This window comes from Balaenoptera acutorostrata, chromosome 4, assembly GCF_949987535.1.
Source record: "Balaenoptera acutorostrata chromosome 4, mBalAcu1.1, whole genome shotgun sequence".
In the NCBI taxonomy this organism is placed as follows: Eukaryota; Metazoa; Chordata; class Mammalia; order Artiodactyla; family Balaenopteridae; genus Balaenoptera; species Balaenoptera acutorostrata.
Window position 1 is genome coordinate 53,817,065 of NC_080067.1, and position 22,125 is coordinate 53,839,189.

The window sequence follows — 22,125 nt, forward strand, 5'->3', positions numbered from 1 at the left end:
TCCATTCTCTTGACTAAATGAGGTAAGGGTTTTTTTATATAAAGAGAAACTATAAAGCTTGTGGATATTTTAACAAAATCAACGTAGTGTAACTTTGCTGACAGCTTGTCACATTTCACTGACTGTCTGTCTGGGGTACCGTGATAACATCTGCATTCACTCAGTATGAGAGCTTAACATAAGACAAAAAAGTGGGTCCTGCCACAGACGGTTCCATGAGTCTGTCAGTTCTGACATGTCATCTGAATTTTTTGAATCACTAAACACTTTTGAGACTCTGGTACTTATTATCTTTCCTTAGTTTTCTATACTCGCTTAGCAATGCTGGAAAATGTAAAATTTGCAAGTAAGGTAGTGGACGTCCCAGGCTTTTTGTTGTCTAATCCGTAGGCCCTCATTCATGCTCACTGTTAATCTCTTAAGACATTATAAAACTGTTAGACAAAGAAACGTGAATACCTCTGCTTCTTTCAAGAATGGGAGGAAACCAAGGAAAATCGGGATCATGCTAAGCTATTCTTTTCACTATGAAAATGGTAACTTAAACCTGTTGCATCAAATTATCTATAATTCCCCATGCTAAGGCAAATGTTTTTGAAGAATGAACAAGAGTAGTGTCACAGAAGGAGAGACATGACCACAGAATTTTCAAAATCTGCCAAATTTGATGTCAACAGAGCATTGGGATCCCGGTTGTTGAATTTCTCACTGTTTCTATTTTTTATGCCATGGTACATGACATGTGGTTAATATGCTTTCATGAAAAAGTTTACCAATACTCACTAGTAATCATCAAATAGTTCAGATAATTTTGTTCTTTATTAGGAACACTGGGAAAGCTAACAGCTACCTAACAATAGCCTTAAAAATGTGGCTAAAATTCATTAGAATGCTACATATCACAGATTTTAATGAGTAGCTTTGCCATCAAAACTAGAAAACTTTAGAGCATTGTTTCTGTAAAGCCTAAATATAAATGGATCCTTGGAGCCAGAATGTGTTTATGAACCACATAAAACAGCCAAAGCTGCATTTCTATCTCCTTTTTGCAGTCATTCAAGACATTAAGTTAAAAGTATATGCATTTGTTCTCTAAGTAACCAAGAGACAGGGAAGAGAGAAAATAATATTAAATTAAGAGGCAAATTTTCTTCTGGACCCCAAATACCTATTTCCCTTTTTCATAAGCACATGTTTAACACCTGCAAATAATTTCAGTATAGACAAATGCCCCTGTAAGTGACTAACTACAGGTGTGTTTCCCACCTGCATCCTCAAAATGACTAACTGCCCCCCAGATGGTCAAATCCTGTGCATATTTGCTCTGATGAAAAGTGACACATATTAGTTGGATAACCAATTAATTTAACCAAACCTATTAGGTGAAGGGAGTGGGATTGACATTTGGCTAAGGGCAAGAAAATAAAAAATAAACAAAAAGAAAACAAGAGAAAATAAAGAGGGAAAGAGGAAGAAAGACAAGGAAAGGGAAGAGGGGAAGGGTAAGAAAGCTGGCCTGAGTCACTGCCGTCTTCCACTGCTGGGGCGAGGACATGAGGTAGACACCCAGGGCATGCTTGCGGAGTTAATACATCAACTAATTAGTAATGAGCAAAAATCAGGATGAATTTTGGAACCATGTATTATCTTCTGCCCCTCATAATGCTTTATGTAAATTCAAACTGAAAAAAAATTTTCCATTGAAGTAAACCACCCCCCCAATGGAAGAACAAGGTAAACAATGCTCACACTGACAATTCCTCTGCTGTAAATAGAAGATTTTGTGACCATTTCTCACTTCCTTTGGCATCTTGTCTTGTCACTCTCTCAAGAGCTTCAATGTAATGTCATTTGCTTGATGTTTAGTCTGTGCCTAAAATGTCAGCTGTTTATTATTTTTACATTTCGATGCTAACACAACAGCACTTCAGAATAAAGGGAAAGGCTTCTGACACATCTCAATGACCAAAGGACTTGTATTAAATAGATGTTTTCAATCTTCCTGAAAATACAGGGTCACTCATTTTTAAAAAGTTAGATGGACCAGTTTTCATTACTACATAATTTTCTTCCGACCTTTTTGTAATCTGCCTATGAGTGGCCCTGTTTTATACACCATATTATTACTTCAAGATGGGTATGCTTTGGCTAGAGCCACAGAAAATCACCTTTTCTTTATACTGAACAGAAGACCAAAACAGCAGAAGGATTTCGAGCCCTGGGCCAAGAAGACAAAAAGATAACTGTCCAAAGGCAGGCTTTCTGCCCTTCCTAAACTCCTGAACTCACGGGTCTCACAGGGAGGAAGTATTTGAGTTCTAGACTAAAATGAATAGAAACTATTTAATGTGTGAGAGAGTAAACACAGATAAAGTTTTCCATGAGACTGGGGTAAACTTCTAAAAGTTATAAAGAGGCTGAAAACAACAATGGCTTTCAAATGACGACGGATAAATTCACAGCTGACAGAGCCTCGGAGAGGGGCAGCTGAGATGGAAATACCACCTGGTTTATGCTATATTCTCAATCTCTTCCATGTTGGGTAATGAATTCTAACATCCTATTGTGGCAATTAGTGCTTCTTTTTAATCTTTTTTGCTCTTGTAGAATTAACTACTCCTCCAGCTCCATCCCATCCACACTAAATCTAGTCTACCAGAATTCAGTAGCAAAAGAAGGTCATGTTTATCTATGTCCATATCACATCACATCATAATTCTGACTTTCTTGACTTAAAAGTCCTAATATTTTAAACATTACCTTACCTGGTTACAGCACCTTTCATCCTATCCCATAGAAACATAAGGCAAAATGACTTTTTATCCCTTCTCAACACTTCTTGGACAAATGCGATTGGGGATCAGTGCTCTGAGGTGCTTAGCTGGACTATACATAGACATTCAAACTCTTCAATCATGCTTTACAACTGCATCTTAGACTCTCAGTGAGGTTCATGGAAGATTCGCAGAGCAGAAACTAGAGCCAATTGGAGATCCATGTCTCTATCAATCAGTTATGGTGGTTGGGTAAGGAATCAAACTTCAAATGAACACTTTTTGAGTGAAGTTCACCAAGTGACATCATATACCTCCTCACTATAATACCTTTCATAATGTTCTGGACAAATCAATGGTCAGGGGTCCATATGGAGCTCTGTAATTCAAATCATATCAATTCATGATTTCATCGAGTACTACTTTCCATATTTTTTAGCCTGGCTCATCTATAGGCAAACTCAACTATTCTTCAACCTTTATATTGCTGACAATACTCTTATAGAATTAACATCTTCAAAGGAGAATTTCCATGCTTTGGAAGGTACAAGGAAAGTGGAAATTCTCTTGTTAAAATCATATTCACATTTGGTTTTCTCAAGATTACTGCCTTTCCCAAGTTAAAAAAAGAAAACCAAGTCCTAACTTCTTACTAAACCTTCTAATTAAGTACATTACTAAATCCAGATTGTTCTCAATGGAGCCCTCCACATGAAGAGAGATCTTAGGATACAGCAGAATTTGTGTAAGTAAAGAATCATTAGTATATGGCAGTTTGGTGACAATTTAGTCCATGCTGTGGAAGTTAAAAGACATTAACATTAGGTTATAATAGTCAAGAGAACTGAAGGGAGAAGATAGCTGTGCCCCAGGGAAGCAGAGGCCCCTACCACTGGTCCACCCTACAAGCCTTCCTTCAGGAAGCTTCTAGCCATGGTCAGGCAAACTCAACTTCGGGCTATTGTTTATTTCAGCCATAAATCCTCAACCAAATAATTCAGGTACCCCCATCTAATAGCCCATGAATCGAAGAGCCTACCCTCAGATTCCAGTAGCACATATTTTGGTTATTTCTTTATGAGAAAAAAACCCCAAGCTTCTGATGCTTCCTGCATTCAGAATACTCAGAGGTATTTGTGAACAGGAAATTTTACATGTGAGAAGTTATACTGGGTCTTCTGCAGAGTCTGATCTCCAAAGTTCTGCCCAGAAAGTCTCAAGATCCCACTGACCCACCAGGTAAAATTTAAGAAAAATTTAAGAATAAATAAATGACAATATACAAAAAGATTAGGATATGTATTTCCACTCATCAGAAATACTTCCATACACTTAAACATAATATATTTAGTTATGACATTATTCTCAGTGATTCAGAGCCATTCTCACTTAACAGGGAATTCCACTGATGGAGTAGGGCCCAGGAAGAAAGCAAATTCACAAGATGGCCAGGGTTGTTATTTCCATGGGACAAGGTCAAAGTTTTGTGAATAGGCAGAGTATGCTTTTCTCACTTAAGATTAGACATTGCAACCTTAGCAAGATACTTGCTGTCATGAGGTGTGTTTGTTCTTAGGTTATTCAAAAAGGACACCACCACAGTCCTCATTGAAGAAGAGCATGAACAGGAATAAAAGCACACCTACATCCCCCAAATCCATAGATGAGGTCAAACTTCCTGCAAGAGAAAATCTGCTCCATTACTATCTCGCTGAAACCTGAGGGGGCAGAGTTGGCAAGACATGGGAGTGTCGAGGGCCGAGGAAGATTAGGAAGAGTAAAGAGGAGAGAGGGCCCTTCGAAGGAAGAATACATCGAGAGAGTTATGGTTGAGGGGGGCTTAAAAGGTGAGCTCTTACCGCTCTCAATCCCACCCTACCATGCTACGAGAGCATAAGTTCATCAGACAAATAGTCAAACCCCCTCCTCTGCACTGTTTAGAAATGCTCACTCAAGTCTTTAGTGAAAGAACCTCTCAAACCTCCATCAATGTTCCGAATATGTCGGGTCTAGGAAGGTCACTTGCCCACGCTACTCAGAAAGGAGACACCTTTCTGTGATGGGATGGCTCTGCCAACCTCAGGAGCTCCAACTCCAAAGACTGAATTCCCTAATCCTTCTCTCACAAAAGAAAGGATACAAGGAGCATCCCCAACTTCGGAATGATGATGGTGATGATGACTGTTAAAATCGGTTTGCTTTGAAGTGCTTGCTACAGCATGTAAGGTTGCTGCGGCATACTCTAAGCCTTTACAATACTCTGCAATGTAATCTTCACAAAAATCCTGCCGGGCAGATCCTATTGCTACTACCGTTTTAAAGATGAGGAAACTGAGACAAAAAGTGGGTTAGTACTTGTTCAAGGTCACAAAGCTAGTAAGTGGTGGAGAATTTGAACCAAGTTCATTTGTCTTTAGACTCAGTGCCCTCAGCAGTCTCTATGTTACACTGCCTCTTTTTTTTCTTTTCAGAGACAAGCCCATGACACCTGTGTTATATTTGAGAGGACCAAATGGTATTTTTTAACATTGCCTTAGTATACAGTTGAGGTTGGACTAAGTCATGCCCCAGGGACAGAATGAAATTTATACCTGTATCTTTTCAAAGATGGCTAGGAATAGAATCTTCTCTCTAACCAACTTACTTTCCTTTCAAAACAAGGCTTTGGTCTTAAGCTGCCTTCCTTACGAAAATATAAATTCCAAAAAGAGACACACATATCAAATGTGCTTTGATTTCAGGTTTACAAAACACAATTATACTAGTTCAAAACTAGTTCAATTATACTAGTTTTCTACTTAATTTAACTTAATTTGTATCCTTCCCAGGGTGCATAGGTTCCCAATAGAAGTAAAACCTCTAAAAGCATGACAACATAGAGCACGCCCACGAGGATAAAAAGAAGTAAGGAACGGGTGTACAAGACAGCATTCAAAAACTCAAAGTCAGAGCTAGACTAGACTTCAGTCAGACCTCAGAGGAGAAACTCAGGTGACTTTTCCAAGGTCCCAAGTCTGAGATGGGGCACGAGCTCAAGGTTCCCGGCACCTAGGCCAGTGTTCCTTCCACTATCCCTCAAGGCAGAAACACAAACCACTAGATGGATGACAAAGAAGCAAGCCAGGGTGCCACGCCACAAGAATGGCCAGATTGTTGAGGGAAGGGGGGGCGGGGAGAAAGAGTCAGGACTGAAGAATAATATGGTTTTACAGAAATCTATTTGCAAGTAGATCCTGCGGTTACCAACATGGCTGCCCAAGAGAAAGAACAACTGACTGACAGCACGAACAAAGGCAAGGCCACTCTCACAAAGGGAGATACAGGAGCCGCAGTGCTTCGTGCATATCACTAATACACTTCATCAAGTTGAGACCAAGAATAACAGTGAGGAAAAGCCCACCATGCACAAGGGTCCCTTTATTCCTTGGGCTTTCCTGTTTCACACACACTTTACCTGATGAAACATTAGACCTTCTGCTTCTATTTCTGCAGAATCCTTTTGATTTTTCCACATTCAACTAGCACGTTTCGTAACTATTTAGTGTTCCTATTTTTTTTTGCAAAGTAATGTGCTGTACTTACAGGTGACATATTTGGAAGTTAATGAAATCAGATGAAAATTGCTTAGATTAAAATTTCCCCATTTATTCACTACAATGTCTGCCACCTACTGTTCACCCACAAAATACTGCAGCCCCTGCATCAATAAAACTTGGTATGAATATTCTCTGAGGTGGAAAGACTCGATTAGCCTTTCCCCCCCCTCCTCTCCTGTTCTTTGCTTCCAACTGCGTTGAGCTTTGGAACATTCTGACAAATGGCCATTATTCTCTGGGCTAGCAAAAAATTTCTAAACTTTAGGGGAAATGTCATTGGTCAAAAGCCCAAGGGAATTGGCTCGTTGAATTAAATGATAAATATATGCATTTAAGGTCATTAGAGACTTTATCTCCTGTGAAGGCTATATTTGTCAGATTGATACAATTTCTCTCAACTGAGTACTTAACTCCATCGGCCAACATTATTACGATTATTCCTTTCCCTTTAAGTGGGAGACTTCTGGTGAACAGCACGTGTGTTCTTTCTGGTGCTGCTTCTTGAGCGATCAAGGCCCACCTTTGTTTCATTTCGTATGCAATTTTCACCTCTGACCCAAGAAATGAGTCCTGGGCTTCCTGAACTTTATTGCCTGTTAATAGACTGCTGGCTCTCTTTTCAGCAGTCATAGAAATGGTGGAGAGTCATTTCATTTAAGAGGCTGGCAGACTGCAGTCCAAAAGACAGTGTCAGAATTAAAAGTCAGCCTGCCCGAGAAACAATATAAAGACCACAGTGACATGAAAGAGGAAGTTTTCTATATTCCATCCCAGATTGAACACCTGGTATATAAATAAGAACAGCATCCCAGATCTAATTATTTTCCCACCACACAATGGCAGACACCCTGAATGGTGCTAAGTGATTGATCTAGTAATTCATCTTCAACTTACACCTATCTACATATTTTGTTTCTCCTCATTAAACTGGAGACATCAGTGACAAACTTATGAAGTGGCAGTCCTTGGCTTCATAAAATACACACAGATGCTCATCAGAGGCTCTTTCCTGTCTACTTCTTAGTGACACATGTTTATAATTTTGTCTGTGCTTCATTTGTTGTGGTTTACTCTTAAGTACATCTGTTCGATTAAAATGGAAACGTGTGACATGGCCTGTACTCAGCAACTTTCGAGCTTGTTAATGAAGCGTTCTAAGGTTCCTGCTTTTGCTCTTTATTTGCAAAAGAAAATGATTGAAAAGCACAAAAAAAAATACCCTTTAAAGCACATACAAAGAAGTCAACTGTTTTGTTAATAGTTAAGAAAGGACATTATTACTGTATAGGAACACTTTTTTACATGAAAGGACATTATTAAAAATGATTTACTGCTTTGTGTTTGGAAACTTACAGGAAAAGTCTGATAATATATTAAACTTGTTTATTATGACTTCATATAATTTTGAATAATACTACTTTTTCCTTTGACAAGTGCAATAAACTCTACTGGTATAGACATAGGTTGATTATCATGAGTCAACTGTGTTGCTTAAAGAAACATGTCCAAACAATCAGCTTTTGACAGCTGCATCTCCAGTTATTTACACTCACCATCATGGTAATAACTCACCATTTCTATATTAATAAGGCAGTGAAATTTATTATGATGGTATTGAAAAGTTATTAAGTACTGCATCCCAAGTGACAAAGTACCACAGCACTGTCACTATCCAAAAGCAGTTGCCCATTCATCACTTGCCTTTCCAGATGGTCCTGCATCTTTATCGCTCCCAGGTTGGTGACATCACCTGTTCACCCACTCAAAATTGATGATGAAAGCAAACAGATCTATCTTACTTACATTTACCAAATCAATTTAATTTTTACAGGCCGTGGCTTGGTGACATATTGACTGTTTTCCTTAATGGCATCTACCGTATTTAATGCAAGGATGTCATGTTTGATTCCTGGCTTGCATAATGTGTCATTTCATAATAAATTTTTCTAACATATTTACTTAACGGAAAGAATTATGATTGCTTGTCAGTTCTCTTATTAAGCACAATGATGATTTTTTTTTCTTTTGAGTATCATCCATTGGGCAACAGAGATATTTTTAATCCCTCCTCATCTCTTAAGGGGGCATTTACTTGGATATAAAGTAAGTTCTAATCAAATGTTGGACATAGGACTGACCACTCTCAATCCTGGAGTTCAGTGTAAGGGTTTTAATCTCACTTAATTGTTATTACAGAAGAACTAGATTCTCAAGAGATTAAATAATTATCTCTTTAAGAGATTAAAATATTAGCAATAGCTAAAGACGAACATATGAAATGTCACTACAAAAGGATAACAGCTGCAAAACTGATTTGAATGTTTCATATGATGTTTAATGTTTACTTCCCTGGATTATGACAAACAGTTCTCTTCAGTGACTGCAGATACATCAAATATATGTTAACATAAATATCTGCATTGTCAAAGGTCAAGATGCAGGATGAAAGCCTCGTCTACTGACTATCTAACACTCACACACGACACCCCTTTTCCCCAAGCTGATTTACAGATCCATCTGCTGCCCTTCGAGATATATGCTCATCTGGCATGTGTCATCACTGCATTGTGTTGCATTTGTGCCACCTAAAGGGAAGAGATGACCAATGTCTATATCCAGAGAGGTATATAGGGCCCAGAAGGCAAATCACTGGGTAGCTTCCCCTGCCCCTGAAACCCTCACCTATACTATGTGTACACAAGTAAAAACAACATCAAATAAACTCCAAGCTTGATTCTAAGAGAAAAACTGGGGAAGGGTCTGTGACAAAGGGAAACTGAGTAACCTACTGTGTATGTATCCATTTCTTTGGATATCATGACCTAGCCAAGAGAAGCCATAGGACAAATGTTTGAGAGGTTAATGAGGGCGAGGAGAGGAAAAGGTTGGATGGCTCAGCCCCACACGCTGACAGACTGACAGCAATGGCTCTTGGTTACCTCCTTCTCTATCTGGTTCCCTCAGTATTACAGTAGCTAGCCTCCCCCACCCCTTCACTAAAGCTAGACATGGTCTGGAAAAATCTCCAAGGTTACCTTGCCCTATACTGAACCGACTGGGTCCTAGGATTAGTAACTTCCTGAGGAGATGGCAGGAATGTGGAAAACTCCGCACAGAACCACTCTCAATCTGTGCTCCTATGTTTAGTCTCAATCAAAGGAGCAGAAACTTATATGTCAACAACAGCATCCTAGCATGGTTTATATCTCTTTGGAAACCAAGTCCAGGGTTTCCTATATCCCTGTAATTGGAATGATACCAGCTCAAGTTAGAAAGAAAAAAGAAGAAAAAAAATCCAGGAGGGCAGAGCCAGGTAACCTGCTGCTACTTGTAGATTAGGTTCATATAAGGAGGCTCTTCTTGCTCATCTATTGAGATGAACTTATCCTAACTCACTGCTTAGGCAGAGTCTTGCCCTTGGGTGAGGTTTCCAGGAAAACAGGGATTCAAGCTGGCAGTGTTGCGAGACCAACAAGAACATCTTTTTTTCAGGGCAGCTGGCCTCTGTGCCATGGTGGAGATTCTATGCTGCCGTCACACACCTGCTGAATTCCTACCACAAGAATCTAAACAAATGAAAAAAAGAAAAAACAAATCATCCACACCTGTGGCTGTCAAGCAATTGAGGTTTCTGTGCCATGCCACGCACACCTGGGAAGCCTGGGCGGTCAGCTGCAGTGTCAGAGGAAAATACCACTGGCAGCCCATTGGAAGGAGGCACAAGTGCCCACCTCTCATGGATCTGGGATGTGAGCTGACTGGCCAATAGTCACAGGTAATGCAAGTCACAGAAAGTATAATCATAGCCACAGAAAATATACGTGTATTGCCTATGCATGACCAAAACTCTAGGTGTGCGTGCGGCAGGAATAAGAGAGATTTCAGAGTAGGGGTATCTGTAATCATTACCCTCTTCCCATCCTGCCCACAGGGAGGAAGGAGTCTTTTTTCCTGGATCAGTGTCTGGGTCCTTGTTCATTAGCCACATCCAGGTGCCAGGTAACTTTTACTAGGTAATACTAGAATGGAAGAAGTCCATATTGAGTAAGTTCATCTACACGATTAAAATATATATATATATATATATATATATATATATATATATATATATATATATATATATATATATATATATGAAGAGAGAGGGGGCAGGGAGAGAGGCCTGGATTATGAGGATGGTGTTTAAGAGGGGAGAGTCTTTGAGAGCAGCACCTGCTGGATGTGTGAGATATTGAAAGAGTAAGAGAGTGAATGACAGGGATATATAGGGAGAAAGGACTTTATAAATGGATGTTTATATAACATCCATTTATAAATTTGATGTTTATAAATTTGATGTTTATAAATTTTATAAATTTAAATTAAATTAAATTAAATCTTTATAAATTTGATGTTTCTGAAAAAGATTTGTTTCGTTTTTTGTTGTTTTGGGGGGGAGGAGGGACGGGGTTACAGTGCCTTTTTTTAACAGTGACTGCCAAGGCAGAACCATAAGGCACCCAACTTTATATGGGTTTCGTAGAGAAAGCCTTGGGGCCAAACATCCAAAACAACACTCAGATCTGAAATCCAAATCCAAAATGAAGATTCCAAAATGATACATTTTAAAAAACTTAAGAAAACACATGTATTTGTGTGTGTGTGTAAGGTTGTACACTTTGAGTTCTGGAGACATTGTTTTTGTATCAGATGACATTCTACAACTGACTTCCTAGGATTAGCTGGAGAAATATAACTTATTTTCTGTGTCTCGAGCAGCATTTAACTGGTGGAATAAAACTGGTCTGAAAACTGATGGGATAATGTTTAATAGTGTGATAGGGTTTGCATCTGGAAGTAGTAGAGATTGGGAGCAGATGGCATGACCAACTATCCTAGAATAAACTTTTAATTGTTCTTGAACCTGCGTGTCTTGTTCCTGGCCATGAATGTTCCTTTGAGACTTTCTCCTTCGGTCACATTTTTCCACATGATGGTGTGGAGCTGCTCAGTGAAACGAGCTATTTCTCTGTAATGTTTGTTCATTTTCTATCAGTACAAGCAAAAGTTCCTTTATAACAAAAGTGCTGTCAGAAATCTTTGCCATACTAAAATCTTGTTATATCAAATATTGACTTGAAAGAAATGACAACCTAACAGGTAGCTGTTGGTATCTATTTGCTCGAAACACACACAAAGTCCTTTTATATCATTCTTTGTCATAATGATAGCAGGCCACGTCTTGCTCTTTGTGAATTTTTTAGCTTGACAATCCTACTAATTATCATGTAGAAAATATTCTTAAAAAGCATACAATATTTGACTTAACTTTAGCTTCAGCTATATCATAAAAGGCCAAAAGATGTACCAAAGCAAAAAGGAGGATAGTATTTCTTTACTAAATTTTCAGTAATTAGCTGCAATGCTAATTCATTTTTAAATTTCTGGACAGAATTATGTAAAAAAGAAGTACATCAAAATTATTGTATGATTCTATTGATGTAAAAAAGTTACATTAATAAAATTTTTATTTATTGCTCAAATGAAACAATGTACAAATCCTCTGTGTCCCCAATTCTCCATACTACCTCCTTAACATTGCTTGAACAAATTCTCTCCATATTGCTACACTAGACAAACTAGGGAGCAAAGAAACTGAACCCTCTTTGTCTTTCTAAGATAGATTTGAATCAGCTACTCCTTACTACTTCCCACTGCTTCCTAACTTATCCTCAAGGAAAAAGCTTAGAGAACAGAATATCCTGATGCAGTGGTCCCAACTTTTAAGTGTTCTAGAATAACAAGGCATTATAAAGAATCTCTGCCCCTGGATTGATCAAATCCTACAGTCAACTGTCAAATCTCTTGAAAGAGGATCTTTCCTGAACATTTCATGTTTTGAACCCATGAGTTTTACAACTGATTTAGCAACTAAAGAGGAAAGCAATAATCATGCAGATGTGTGGGTGAATAAATAAGGAAGAAACTCATTTTGGTCCATTTTGTGGGATACACTTCCAATTGAAAGAAAATCGCCCACAATGCTTTTGAAAAATGAGTGACTCACATGCAAATTCTAATTGATCACCAAGGAAGGCAGAGTAAAACAAAAAACTCTTGATATTTGGAGAACTTTTAAAAATGTTTCATATCAGACTTGCATACATCTTCAGCTACACTTCGGAAATACTAGAGGTGTCAAAGCAGCCATAAGATGAGTAGACATGCTGAACTTCATCAATACCTTTCATGAAAGAAAGTATAAGATGGCAGAGCATATGTGGGTGGGGGTAATGGGATTCTGACATTTTCACACACACAAAAAAAGAGATCCCTCTTGAGCCCAGGTCAAAACTAGGGGTAGTTCATGGTGCCTCAGGAGAGTAAACTGTTATTCTCTTTTAACAACCTGAGATATGGTTTCTGCTATGTATTCTGGAAGGACACGATGAATAAAATTAATTGCACATTCTTTTCTTTATTTCATTATATTCTAAGAGAATCCATAATGTCTTCTTGGGCCTCAATGACAATCATATTCAAGGTCCTATTAACTAAGCCTGACTTTTTCTCTTAGCATTTTCTCACTTTTATTATTTATTTATTTATTTAGGATGTGGACCATTTTTTTTTTTTAAACATCTTTATTGGAGCATAATTGCTTTGCAATGGTGTGTTAGTTTCTGCTTTATAACAAAGTGAATCAGCTATACATATACATATATCCCCATATCTCCGCCCTCTTGCGTCTCCCTCCCAGCCTCCCTATCCCACCCCTCTAGGTGGTCACAAAGCACCGAGCTGATCTCCCTGTCCTATGCGGCTGCTTCCCACTAGCTATCTATTTTACATTTGGTAGTGTATATACGTCCATGCCACTCTCTCACTTCATCCCAGCTTACCCTTCTCCCTCCCCGTGTCCTCAAGTCCATTCTCTACAGCTGCGTCTTTATTCCTGTCCTGCCCCTAGGTTTTTGAGAACCATTTTTTAAAAATATATTCCACATATATGTGTTAGCATACGGTATTTGTTTTTCTCTTTCTGACTTACTTCACTCTGTATGACAGACTCTAGGTCCATCCACCTCACTACAAATAACTCAATTTCATTTCTTTTCATGGCTGAGTAATATTCCATTGTATATATGTGCCACATCTTTCTTTATCCATTCATCTGTCGATGGACACTTAGGTTGCTTCCATGTCCTGGCTATTGTAAATAGAGCTGCAATGAACATTGTGGTACATGACTCTTTTTGAATTATGGATTTCTCAGGATATATGCCCAGTAGTGGGATTGCTGGGTCATATGGTAGTTCTATTTTTAGTTTTTTAAGGAACCTCCATACTGTTCTCAATAGTGACTGCATCAATTTACATTCCCACCAACAGTGCAAGAGAGTTCCCTTTTCTTCACACCCTCTCTCCAGCATTTATTGTTTGTAGATATTTTGATGATGGCCATTCTGACAGGTGTGAGGTGAAACCTCACTGTAGTTTTGGTTTGCCTTTCTCTAATGATTAGTGATGTTGAGCATCCTTTCATGTGTTTGTTGGCAATCTGTATATCTTCTTTGAAGAAATGTCTATTTAGGTCTTCTGCCCATTTTTGGATTGGGTTGTTTGCTTTTTTGATATTGAGCTTCATGAGCTGCTTATATATTTTGGAGATTAATCCTTTGTCAGTTGCTTCATTTGCAAATATTTTCTCCCATTCTGAGGGTTGTCTTTTCATCCTGTTTATGGTTTCCTTTGCTGTGCAAAAGATTTTATGTTTCATTAGGTCCCATTTGTTTATTTTTGGTTTTATTTCCATTTCTCTAGGAGGTGGATCAAAAAGGATCTTGCTGTGATTTATGTCATAGAGTGTTGTGCCTATGTTTTTCTCTAAGAGTTTTATAGTGTCTGGCCTTACATTTAGGTCTTTAATCCATTTTGAGTTTATTTTTGTGTATGGTGTTAGGGAGTGTTCTAATTTCATTCTTTTACATGTAGCTGTCCAGTTTTCCCAGCACCACTTACTGAAGAGGCTCTCTTTTCTCCATTGTATATTCTTGCCTCCTTTATCAAAAATAAGGTGACCATATGTGCATGGGTTTATCTCTGGACTTTCTATCCTGTTCCATTGATCTATATTTCTGTTTTTCTGTCAGTACCATACTGCTTTGAGTACTGTAGCTTTGTAGTATAGTCTGAAGTCCGGAAGCCTGATTCCTCCAGCTCCATTTTTCTTTCTCAAGATTGCTTTGGCTATTTGGGGTCTTTTGTGTTTCCATACAAATTGTGAAATATTTTGTTCTAGTTCTGTGAAAAATGCCCTTGGTAGTTTGATAGGGATTGCATTGAACCTGTAGATTGCTTTGGGTGGTATAGTCATTTTCACAATGTTGATTCTTCCAATCCAAGAACATGGTATATTTCTCCATCTGTTTGTATCATCTTTAATTTCTTTCATCAGTGTCTTATAGTTTTCTGCATACAGATCTTTTGTCTCCTAGGTAAGTTTATTCCTAGGTATTTTATTCTTTTTGTTGCAATGGTAAATGGGAGTATTTCCTTAATTTCTCTTTCAGATTTTTCATCATTAGTGTATAGGAATGCTAGAGATTTCTGTGCATTAATTTTGTATCCTGCTACTTTAGCAAATTCACTGATTAGCTCTAGTTGTTTTCTGGTAGCATCTTTAGGATTCTCTATGTATAGTATCATGTCATCTGCAAACAGTGACAGTTTTACTTCTTCTTTTCCGATTTGGATACCTTTTATTTCTTTTTCTTCTCTGATTGCTGTGGCTAAAATTTCCAAAACTATGTTGAATAATAGTGGTGAGAGTGAACAACCTTGTCTTGTTCCTGATCTTAGAGGAAATGGTTTCAGTTTTTCACCGTTGAGAATGATGTTGGCTGTGGGTTTGTCACATATGGCCTTTATTATGTTAAGGTAAGTTCCCTTGGATGTGGACCATTTTTAAAGTCTTTATTGAATTTGTTACAATATTGCTTCTATTTTATGTTTTGGTTTTTTTTGGCCACGAGGCATGTGGGATCTCAGTTTCCCAGGCAGGGATCGAACCCACACCCCCTGCAGTGGAAGCGTGGAGTCTTAATTCCTCACATAGTAAAATTTAATATCCAAACTATATTTGCCACCTTTTAAATAATATTACAAACACTTAATAAATACTTTGTAATACAAGGTTTTATGGTATTATACATTTATTATCAGATTACATTTTTCTTTCCTAACTACCTATTAAAGACACCCTTTTGGATATTTGGTGGCATAATAATTCTCTTGGAATCAATTCATTTCAGAATTATTAAGACAAAGGTCTTCACTTCTTAGTTATCTACCTCTAAGGATATACAACTTGTTATGTGAACGTACTTTCTCATTAATGAATAAACATTTTCTCTGAAATCAATGCTAAACCAGAGAAAATTCATTTTGGACCCAAGGAGACCTAGAGAGAAATAAGTGAGAAATATTGCCATTCAAAGATACCTGGTACATATCTCTAAAATTACCCCATTTTTCTTTGCTACCAAACATACATTATTTGTCAACCTCCTGACTCTGAACTCAGTTGTTAGGTATCTTGAAAGTTTGATGTTGTTGTTGTTGTTGTTGTTTTAATGTATGCTCATGTTTCAGTTAACACATAGATTTCATGTTTCAATGGGTAAGGCATTACCACAGGACTGAAAATCAAACTTACAAATGTGAGAACTATTTCTTTTAAAATGATATAACGAGGCACACATTCATTGTAATATCACATTTCAGGACTATGTTGCTAGAATATAATGTATTGTCAAAGCACTGCATCAAAATTATTTAATGAATGTCTGACTCCTGTAAAATCTCTTTCCACTATTCCTTCCCATCTATGTAACCCAACATAAGAGAAATTTACTGTCCACTCATGTCATTATTTTTCTAAGTCTGAATATGTGTATGCTTGAGGGGAGAAAAAGAAAAGCTGAGTTCATATCTGGTATTTTAACTGATCAAAGTAACCTGGAGCAATTCTGGGTGAGACAGAACAGAAGATTTGGCACCTAACAGGTGCACTGACTTACATCTACTCGCAGAGTTTTATGATGGCCAATGACAACAAATATAGGCAAAGAAAATGTGCTAAATGGCAATGTTCCAAAGAAACAAAACTTCACTCTCTTTTTCCAATGACCCATTTTCAGACTATTAAAAAATGTGCCACCCAAATTACTCTTTGGCTTAAAAAGAAATTTATTAATCTCTCCTGAATCCTTGTTTTAATTCTTAATTAGGAAGCAATCAGTGCCTCCTTTTCAATAAACTCAGAGTCACATAATTAGATCATCCTGGAGGTAACTGAACTTCTAGAAAACAAGAAGTGGGAGAAAGAGCAATAGTTTATAGAAAAATCAGTAAATAACATATAATTGGCTTTTGCCCTATCTAATGACCCTGGCTAGATCTGTGTTTTAGTCAAGCTTTTGTTGCTCTTCACCTTTATTAAGTACTTCTACCAGATGGAAGGCTCTTTGGTAGGCTTTTAACACACGATGTCACATTTTATCTTCACAACAATTCTGATTGGGTAGGTACAATTATTATCACCATGTAACATGCAAATAAACTGAGGGACAGCGAATTTAGTAACTTTTCCCAAATCATTCAACTAGTACACGAACCCTAAAGAGGATTTGAGCCTCGGAAGTCTCCCTCCAGAAGCCTGCTCCCTTCTGTTCTGCCAAGCAATTCTTATGTTATCACATAATGGTCATCTTAGAAGGAAACATATAAGAAAACCTCAACTTGAACCAAGAGAATTTTTAAAATTATTCTTCACTAGTCAGTAACTCTAAAGTTCTAAACATAAGAAAAAGTGTTCTATCACTAATTACTTTTAGGTCCTAGAGACAATCAAGCACTCCCTAGTCTTTGAAAATCTCTTTGTTAGAGACAAGTCATATGCTTTGCAAGGTGGAAATCACTACCAAACTCTAATAATATTTTTTAAAGTTTTTCTTTATTAAGTCAATACTGGTTTGGAGAAATCACACAAATGATGTTTTTTATGCTTATGGCTTAAGTTTACCTAACTGTATATTTTGATCTATAAAACGTTTTTTCAAAAATATCCTAGTTCTCAAATATACAAACTTAAATGATTCCCCAGAAGTACCCCTTTGGGGAAATATAGTTAACTTAAAAAATTATTTAAATGGGGTTCAGAAAGGTGGGCCCTAACTGCAATACTATCTTTGAGCTTTCTCTTTTAAAAACTTTCTTTGAAGAAACTACCATATCTCTTTACTTAATTTTAATTACATAACAGCTAATGATGTGTGGCAGTTATTATTAGCCCATTAGTCAAATAAAAATGCAAGAATCAATTGATTTGGAGTAGTTTCCCTAGAATCACACAGTAGTGGCAGAGTTAAGACTTCATTCCACATGTCTAAAATCCAGATTCTAGCTTTTTCATGGGCCTACCTAAGTCCTCACTTCTTGTCATCTCTTTCAGAGTAACATAATCCTATATCCATTCATTCTTTCCTTCATTTATTCTTTTATTCTTTCACTCATTCTGTTATTGAACAATTATTTGTTAAATGTCTGTGTTATAGACTGAATGTTTAAGCCACCCCCAAATCCTTATGTTGGAACCCTAGACCCCAGTGTGACTAAATTTGGAGATAGGGGCTTTAGGAGGTAATTAAGGTTCAAAGAGGTCATAAGGGTGGGGTTCTGATCCAATAGGATTAGTGTTCTTATAAGAAGAAAGGACACCAGAGTGTGCTCACCACCACCGCCTTCTCTCTCTCTCTCTCTCTCTCTCTCTCTCTCTCTGTGTAGGTGTGTGTGTATGTGCATGCACCTAGGAATAGCCATGTGAAGACACAGCAAGAAGGCAACATCTGCAAACCAGGAAAAGAATCAGCTGAAACTTTTAGTTCACACTTCTAGCCTCCAGAATTGTGGGAAAATAAATTTCCTGTTGTTTAAGCCCCCCAGTCTGTAGCATATTGTTATAGCAGCCTGAGCCGACTAATCCAGTATGATTATTTCAGGTTATATACTTAGCATTAGACAACACCACAGGCAGCGCAGATAGGACACAATCAAGACATTGCACTTAGTGGATACAACTATGCCAGCTCTCACGGAAATGTTGCTCTATTAGGGAAACTAGGCAAACAGTCTGGATGCTGCACAATGCTTTAAGTTTTTTAGTATGGATTTACCTGATGCTATGGTGAGACAAAATGTAAGCAGTACTAAATTGTGACTAGAAAGGTCAGGGATGATGTCATGGAAGAAGAGAACTTGAGGAATGAATAGAAACTTGCTAAAGATGCGAAGGAAAAGGAGATTCCCAGGTAGGGAGACCAGTATGTGCAAAGAATGGAGGATTGATAGAATATAGGAACTATAAATCAGACATGGTTGGTGTGGGAGAGAGTACAGTCAAAGATGATCCATTTTTTTGGCTTGAGAAACTGAACAGATGGTAATGCAATTTACTAAACAGGAAATGCGCAAGGAGGGGAACTTTGTAGGGAGAAGAGAGCAAGCATAGTACTAGAGATAGGAATGACTTCTTCAGTTATGATAGGCTGGGTTTCTCTCAAGGAAACATTTAGTACAGAATCTGATGCATAGTAGGTACTCAGTAACTGCTGAATCTGGGTTTCCTCTGTTCATGTTTATTTTCTTTGGCCTAAGAGGTTATTTTCTCCTTCAATTCATCATTTTTTAAAATGAAGGAGTATCAAAAAAGAAGCCACACTAGTTAATCACAACTATTTGTCCAACCAAACAGGAGGGAAATCAGCTACAGTTGAGGGCAAATATGACACGAGAACAATTTAAAAGAGCGCACGCGAGTAGGTCAGATGCCTTTGTGCAAGTGCCTTTGTTGATCATGATTGGATTAGGTATTAACCATGGTAAGATTTTTTTTAGAAAACAAAATACTAAAGTCAAGAACTCAACTGTTCCTCCGTGGATAACAAGTTTGCCAAAATCACACCCCCAAAAAAGCTCTTTCTCTGGTTTTGTTCACAATACATCTAGAGCAGATAGTCTACACTCTCAAAAGCGAGAGACCATTAAAATGGCGAAGAAAACCACCGAATTGACCATCAACTGAATTCTTGAAGGAGAGAGAGGAAATGGGTGATCTTTAGCCAAAGAGTCATGAACTATTTGTAAAGTTATCTTGAATTCCAAGCAATAAAACAACTCAGTTTTGACATAATGAAAAGAATTACTTTACATTCCTCAAGGTAAGTATTTGCCCATGTATATATTGAAGACATTTTACTCCAAGGAGAAAAAAATTAATTATTTTTAAATTTCCTCTAAATATAGAACTATCCCCAGGTTCATCCCCGAATCCACAGGTATACTGTTTAATAAGGCACAGACTTGCATTTACCAACCCTGGAATTGCAAAATGATTTCATTATTAAGTCTTGGTTTATTCCAAGCCTTCTGGATAATCTCGAACAGTACTGCACTTGTTGTTTAACTCTAGAGATTTTGTAATAAAAGTTTAATGAGTTACTTATTAGTAGAATGTTTATAGCCATTATTTTAAGGTGAACAATAATGACGTAAAGTTTGTACGCATTTGGTTTAAAACGTATTCAACTCACATATCAGTTAATGCTACAGTGATTTGTTAACAATCTCTTATCAATGTACATGTCTAGAGGCAATGTAGCTAAACCACAACTTTACCAGAGCTGTGGCTAAGAACAAAACTAAGGAAGGATTTCTCATTTGTAATTATGTGAAATCCAGATCTTAACTTTTAGCATTTCAGAATTTGAACAAGAATTGTTTTTATTATGGCATTTTGAGCAGATTTCATAAGGGGACACATATAAAGCAAAGGAACAAAAAATTGAAATTAAGTCCTGAAGGCACTGCATATTTATTTCTATTTAAAAAGCTAACCAGATATTCTATTAATGATCATAAATATTAAGAGAACATACCAAAATAAATCTATCCAATTTCCGTCTAACTGAAATACTGTGAAACCAAAGGTCAATCACATCTCCAAAAAACACTTTCTTGCCCATGTAGAAATTTCCTACAAGTTTTTCAGATATAGGTCAGATATTCCAGGAACTATGATGCTGTGATTTAACCACAAAAGTTTTTAAGGTATAAAAATAAATGGGAAATATATATATATATATATACTGAATTTGTACAAAAATTATAAACTCAAAAGAATGACATAGTTACCTGTCCTTATTGAAACAAAATTTATTTAGATTTTGTAATCAGACCATAACTTCCCACTCTTACATATTTACAGATGGGTTCTATAAAAAGAATGACTGAAACTAGCAACTGATTTTCATATTGTTTTTTGCTGCCATTTTTATACATGAATTACTCATTAAATCAATTTGAATATAATCATCACAGGATTCAGCACAGTACACACATTCTGGAAGCATGTAGAATCAAAGCAGGGTTATCATAAGAGGGGTAAAATATATTAGAACACAGAGCAAAATAAACACGTAGAATGAAAGTAAAACCAAATTAACTCAAAGCCACAAAATGGAGAAGACAAATGTTTCCTCCAATCTTCCAAGCCCCCTTCCCAAAAAAGAAAAGATAAAATACAATGAACATGTCATATGACGACTTTTGTTTGCTTATGCCACATACCGTAGGGATGGCCACATTCAATGTTTCCAAATGCTAATTAAAAAACTATATTTCTATCCTCTGGTATGTTTTCAAGATACTATCCTTTGATCATTCAAGGAACCAGTTGAGTTCCTTTCTATCATGCCATATCTTTAAGCAATACTTTGTCTCTATCAAGCAGTGAAACTGTAAGGGAGGTTCATCCTTAAAAATCTATTTGAAGACATTTTGCAACAAATGGAATTTGCTTATTTTATGGACACTTAAAAAAGTAACCTCTTCTTTACACATCTTAATATATATAAATGTGTTAACTCAAAATATATTCTTACCTCCCATCCATAACTGGGGTCTTTCAGGTTTGACCTCTGTTCTCCTACATAAGGCCCAAACTTTTCACCTGCTTCAATTTTCCTTTTGGTCCATATTCCAAGGCCTGCTCCAGGCATATTTGACTCTCGAAGTTCAAACTCAGCAGGAATGGGGATATCATCAGGGATGTAGATGGGGGCTTTGTAAGGAGAGCCCTCCTTCGGAGTGAATGCTTCGCTGGATGTAGCTGGAGAGCATGGCTCTTGAATATTGAGGGAGAGGGTGCTGGCTACTCCATCTGCATCTGGCATTTCCTCCAAAGGAATTTCAGGGTAGCTGCCATACACGCACTCATTACCTGTGAATAAATAAAAAGTTCGTAAATTCCTACTAATATAGAAGAGACAGAATTCCACATCTCAATCTTCACCTTATAAAGCTGTTGCTTTTTAAAGACAAAATAGGAAAGACCAGTGTTAAAATATGCCTGCATTAAAATCTGTTATTCACAGATGAAGGAGGGGGGAGGGGTTATTGCCTCTTTGGTTTATCTGTGTTGAATCCATAAATCAAATGAGCTAATCTTTAACTGCCAGTTCTCTCATGGACCAGCTCAACCTATTATCCAGTTGGGACACAATCAGCAATTTAAATATTATTATGAATAAAGTAGAGATAAGAAGTAAACATATGTGTACCTACAATCCTGCAAACCATCCCAAATTGGGAGCTAATAGCGTTATACGCTATTAACAGTAACATTAGACATTTCCAATGTCTTGGAAAGTTATATC

General features: G+C 37.3%; 1 protein-coding gene across 7 annotated transcripts in view; it reads right to left on the reverse strand.

Moving 5' to 3' along the window:
* MECOM (MDS1 and EVI1 complex locus) overlaps positions 1 to 21,686 on the reverse strand; it is a 294,031-nt gene extending 272,345 nt beyond the window's left edge. For 4 of the 7 annotated variants that reach the window (XM_007197543.3, XM_057545830.1, XM_057545829.1 and 1 more), the window contains exon 1: positions 21,352 to 21,686. In XM_007197543.3, the coding sequence (XP_007197605.2) occupies positions 21,352 to 21,642 (291 nt within the window). In that variant the 5' untranslated portion in view covers positions 21,643 to 21,686. The remainder of the gene's footprint in view (positions 1 to 21,351) is intronic. The other 3 variants (XM_028162682.2, XM_057545823.1, XM_057545827.1) reach the window with 1 other exon arrangement.
* Between the last annotated feature and the right edge of the window lie 439 nt (positions 21,687 to 22,125).